At 53.9% G+C, this 4,740-nt stretch overlaps 1 protein-coding gene and 1 pseudogene across 2 annotated transcripts in view; one reads left to right on the forward strand and one right to left on the reverse strand.

The window, feature by feature from the left end:
- Positions 1 to 4,740, reverse strand: part of tmem117 (transmembrane protein 117) — a gene marked incomplete at its 3' end in the record, with an annotated part of 39,549 nt that overhangs the window by 4,595 nt on the left and 30,214 nt on the right. The window contains exon 3 of the mRNA XM_084451415.1: positions 2,981 to 3,140. Within this exon, the coding sequence (XP_084307541.1) occupies positions 2,981 to 3,140 (160 nt within the window). The remainder of the gene's footprint in view (positions 1 to 2,980; positions 3,141 to 4,740) is intronic.
- Positions 1,853 to 2,454, forward strand: LOC311319430 (annotated as a pseudogene). The gene is made up of 2 exons: positions 1,853 to 1,973; positions 2,296 to 2,454. The product of its transcript is annotated as an uncharacterized misc_RNA (transcript).

Raw genomic sequence — 4,740 nt, forward strand, 5'->3', positions numbered from 1 at the left:
CACACACAGATGAAGGTGAATGAAGCTATTTGGAGCGCCCTGGTTGGCGGGGGAGTTTTATTGACTATGTCAAAGTGAACGGACAGCCACAAATGCATAGGAGCACAAACAGCGCGGACTAATTGAAATCATAAATAAGAGCAGTAAACGTGCTCGCTGTACACAGCGTGTAAAATACGAGCTGTGGATCATAAACAAAGACCTGGGAATGTGGGTGTGATATACGGCCGTGCCGGAGGAGGAGAGAGTGGTGGCTGTCCATCGGGGGCCAGGGAAGTCACAAGGGGGACTTGTCACAACATGGGGACGGGTTACAGTCCGGGGGAGTGTGCTGATGTCAGATCAGATCATAATATTGGAGCCGCGGCGGACGGGAGCAGACAGGAAATGATCACTGCGCAGGGGACTGCAGAGACACGGCTGGTTCTACCTGAATAACTTCACCTTCAGAATGTGAAGGTTTATAATCAGGCTATGATCTAATCTCAGAATGAGTCATTGGAACATTATTGTCAGCGTAAGGACAAATTTCTGCCCACAAAAAAGTTTTGTTTAGCTGGTGTGCTGGTATTATTTTAATCATATCACCGAAGCGTGAATCGTCTGTAGACTCGGGGTGCTCGGGAGGTATTTGTTACACAATAACGCTGTGCATTCATGCATTTCAAGCTAGTTAGTAATTTGAATCATTAAAGTACAAACAATCATTAAGGCGTTACAAAGTTCATTAAACATTTGGAGAAGCCACGTTGAATTAGGCTAGCATTCAGACCATACGTTCGGCTCGGAGCTACAGGATGGGAAGCATTCTCTCTCCTTGAAACTCACTTCTGCATTTTTTCGCCCAGACAAACACATTTGCATATTCATGAACCACCGGCACAGACTTTATTGATGTGCACTCTCACGCAGAATGGAGGACATTGGGTGGAGAAGTGAGAGAGAGAGGAGAGAGAGAGATGGAGGGAGAGAGAGATGGAGGGAGAGAGAGGGATGGAGGGAGGGAGAGAGAGGGATGGAGGGAGAGAGAGAGATGGAGGGATGGAGGGAGAGAGTACACTCTCACGCAGAATGGAGGACATTGGGTGGAGAAGTGAGAGAGAGAGGAGAAAACTATAAAAGTGGTTCACTATGGAGAAGAGAGAGGACAACTACCTGGATGAAGGCTGGGTGGTCGGGATAGATAGAGGGATGGAGGGATGGAGGGATGGAGGATGGAGGGAGAGAGAGGGATGGAGGGATGGAGGGATGGAGGGAGAGAGAGGGATGGAGGGATGGAGAGAGGGATGGAGGGATGGAGGGAGAGAGAGGGATGGAGGGAGAGAGAGGGATGGAGGGAGAGAGAGGGATGGAGGGATGGAGGGAGAGAGAGGGATGGAGGGATGGAGGGAGAGAGAGGGATGGAGGGATGGAGGGATGGAGGGAGAGAGAGGGATGGAGGGATGGAGAGAGGGATGGAGGGATGGAGGGAGAGAGAGGGATGGAGGGAGAGAGAGGGATGGAGGGAGAGAGAGGGATAGAGGGATGGAGGCAGAGAGAGGGATGGAGGGATGGAGGGAGAGAGAGGGATGGAGGGAGAGAGAGGGATGGAGGGAGAGAGAGGGATGGAGGGATGGAGGGATGGAGGGATGGAGGGATGGAGGGAGAGAGGGATGGAGGGAGAGAGAGGGATGGAGAGATGGAGGGAGAGAGAGGGATGGAGGGATGGAGGGAGAGAGGGACAGAGGGAGAGAGAGGGATGGAGGGAGAGAGGGAGAGAGAGGGATGGAGGGAGAGAGGGTGAGAGAGGGATGGAGGGAGAGAGAGGGATGGAGGGAGAGAGAGGGATGGAGGGAGAGAGAAGGATGGAGGGATGGAGGGAGAGAGGGATGGAGGGAGAGAGGGAGAGAGAGGGATGGAGGGAGAGAGAGAGAGGGATGGAGGGAGAGAGAGGGATGGAGGGAGAGAGAGAGAGGGATGGAGGGAGAGAGAGGGATGGAGGGATGGAGGGATGGAGGGAGAGAGAGGGATGGAGGGAGAGAGGGATGGAGGGAGAGAGAGGGATGGAGGGATGGAGGGAGAGAAAGAGAGAGAGGGATGGAGAGAGGGATGGAGAGGGATGGAGGGAGAGAGAGGGATGGAGGATGGAGGGAGAGAGAGGGATGGAGGGAGGGATGGATGGAGAGGGATGGAGGGAGAGAGAGGGATGGAGGGAGAGAGAGGGATGGAGGGATGGAGAGAGATGGAGGGATGGAGGTAGAGAGAGAGATGGAGGGATGGAGAGAGAGAGAGGGATGGAGGGAGAGAGGGAGAGAGAGGGATGGAGGGAGAGAGAGGGATGGAGGGAGAGAGAGAGATGGAGGGAGAGAGAGATGTGAGGCAGCAGACAGCAGCAGGGGGGGGGCTGTGGTCATGTGGGCTCTGAGAGCGATCAAACGTCTCCTCTACTCAGTGCCGCAGTGCTCCTCTGACTGAGACGAGGGGGGGGGGGGGCAGGGAGGACGAGCGGGGACAGGGAGGACGAGGGGGGGGGGGCAGGGAGGACGGGGACGAGGAGGGGGGGGACAGGGAGGACGAGCGGGGGAGGGGGGACAGGGAGGACGAGGAGGGGAGGGGGGACAGGGAAGACGAACGGGGGAGGGAGGACAGGGCGGATGAGCAGGGGGTGGGAGGACAAGGAGGACAAGCGGGGGGGGGGGGTGTGTGGAGACAGCGAGGACGAGGAGTGGGGGGGAGAGGGAAGACGAGCGGAGGGGGGGGGACAGGGAAGATGAGGGGGGGGGGGGAGAACAGGGAGGACAAGCAGGGGGGGGGACAGGGAAGACAAGGGGGGGGGACAGGGAGGACGAGCAGGGGGGGGGACAGGGAAGACGAGGTGGGGGGAGGACAGGGAGGACGAGGAGGGGGAGGGGCAGGGAAGACGACCAGGGGGGGGGGGAGTTCCAGATAGAAGGGGGGAGAGCAAGAGAGGTTTTTAATTGGCCACGGGAGAGCGTCCCACCTGCATGACGATGAGCAGGTCAAACACCAGGATGAAGGAGGCCAGGAAGGCCCTGGACACCTCGTCGCTCGGCAGGAAGCCCCGGTTCAGGTTGTCCCAGCTGATCCAGTCTGTGCTGATGACCAGAACCACCACCGACGTCAGGGAGACCAGCACCGCCCTGGAGGACAGACGGGGAAAGACGTCGAAAGGACTCAGTGGACCGTCCGCTGCCCCGTAACATCTGGCCCTAACAAACATTAGTTCACTTTAGGCGTTTGTACATTCATGTGGAAAAAAAATAGTCAATTTTTGATCAGATGGACGGATGTTGGATATCATCACCTTGGTTTACTCGTTTCAATGTCACGCTTAATACCCCGGCGTGGTGGAGTTTCACCTCACACTACATCTGCGCCTGGCTGCGTTGGCAGTGGGAACCGCCGGTCCAAATCATATTCTTTGTCCTCTGTTATGGGACACGGATTGAGTTTTAACATTCTAAAAGTGGATCCTTCTCTCTCCAGATGACTGGCTTTTTTGAGACCGCCGTGCGATTCGCCCAGGATTCTTTGCCATAAATTGCCGGTATATATTCCTCCACACATTCATCAATCCCACTTTGAGCCCACTATTTCAGATGATAGCTTGTCAAATCTGAAATTGATTGTGACAGTCAGACCAGGGGCTTCTGTCAATAAGACAGAGGATTTCAGAGGATCAGACAGGAGACACACTCTTCGTCCTGCATTCTAATGGACCAGCAATCAATCCTCTGGGGATACCGTGTACTGAGGGGACGTGACGTATCTTTGAGGTTTTGAGTTGCTATGCAGTGGTCATCTCTCAGACCATATCTCCCTCTGAAGCACCAACTGAATTTTTTGTTTGATATTCTTCCCTTTGCCTCCAGCACTAGATGAAGCTCTTAGTCACTTGTTGTAGAACAGAGATGTTCAGAGTTCTGGCGAGTAGCAGTACACTGACTCCTACGTTAAATGCAATTATTGTAAGTCGCTTTGGATAAAAGCTTCAGCCCCAGATAGCAAGCGGATCAGGGCCATATACAGGCCAGATCTGGCCCTTGTGGCTTAGTTCCGGCCCATATATGGCCCAGAATCATTACACATCCGCTTGCTATCTGGGAGCTAAATGACCGTACTGTAATGTTGTGAGTTCGGCAGAGTGACCAGTCCGTTGTCCACTGTGTTTACACTGTGTGCTGTATCCACTTTCAGACAATCACTCACCACTGTTGATAATTGAGAGGCACTTTCCCGCGGACTTGGTCGAATGTAGGTTGCTTTGGCCGCAGGTTAACCATGTAATAGGTCTCTATTGTGTTGTCTATTGATGACTGTGGTATGGGAGGTGCTGTTACAGTGGTGCGTGACTCAAGGTCCCTGATAGCCGGAGCTATGGTTGGCCTGGTGACCTTGCTATGTCCATTGATCGCCCGACCCCCACTCCTCTAATTAAAGGTGCTGACACTCAGTAGGAGAAGATTAACCGAGTTATTGACTGTATAACCCCACCAGGAGGGTGGCTAGGGTGCAGTTATTGACTGTATAACTCCACCAGGAGGGTGGCGAGGGTGCACACAACAAACACACCCAACAAAGGTCCCACCTCAACAAAGCCTTTGTTGGAATTAATGAATAAATCTTTTCTATAAATAAAAGTTCTCTGGCACATACTAGTGCTCAAACACATACTAGCACACACACACACACAAACACACGCGCACAACCATAGTGCACGCACACACACGCACAACTAAG

This window comes from Borostomias antarcticus (assembly GCF_949987555.1).
Source record: "Borostomias antarcticus genome assembly, chromosome: 16".
Classification (NCBI taxonomy): domain Eukaryota; kingdom Metazoa; phylum Chordata; class Actinopteri; order Stomiiformes; family Stomiidae; genus Borostomias; species Borostomias antarcticus.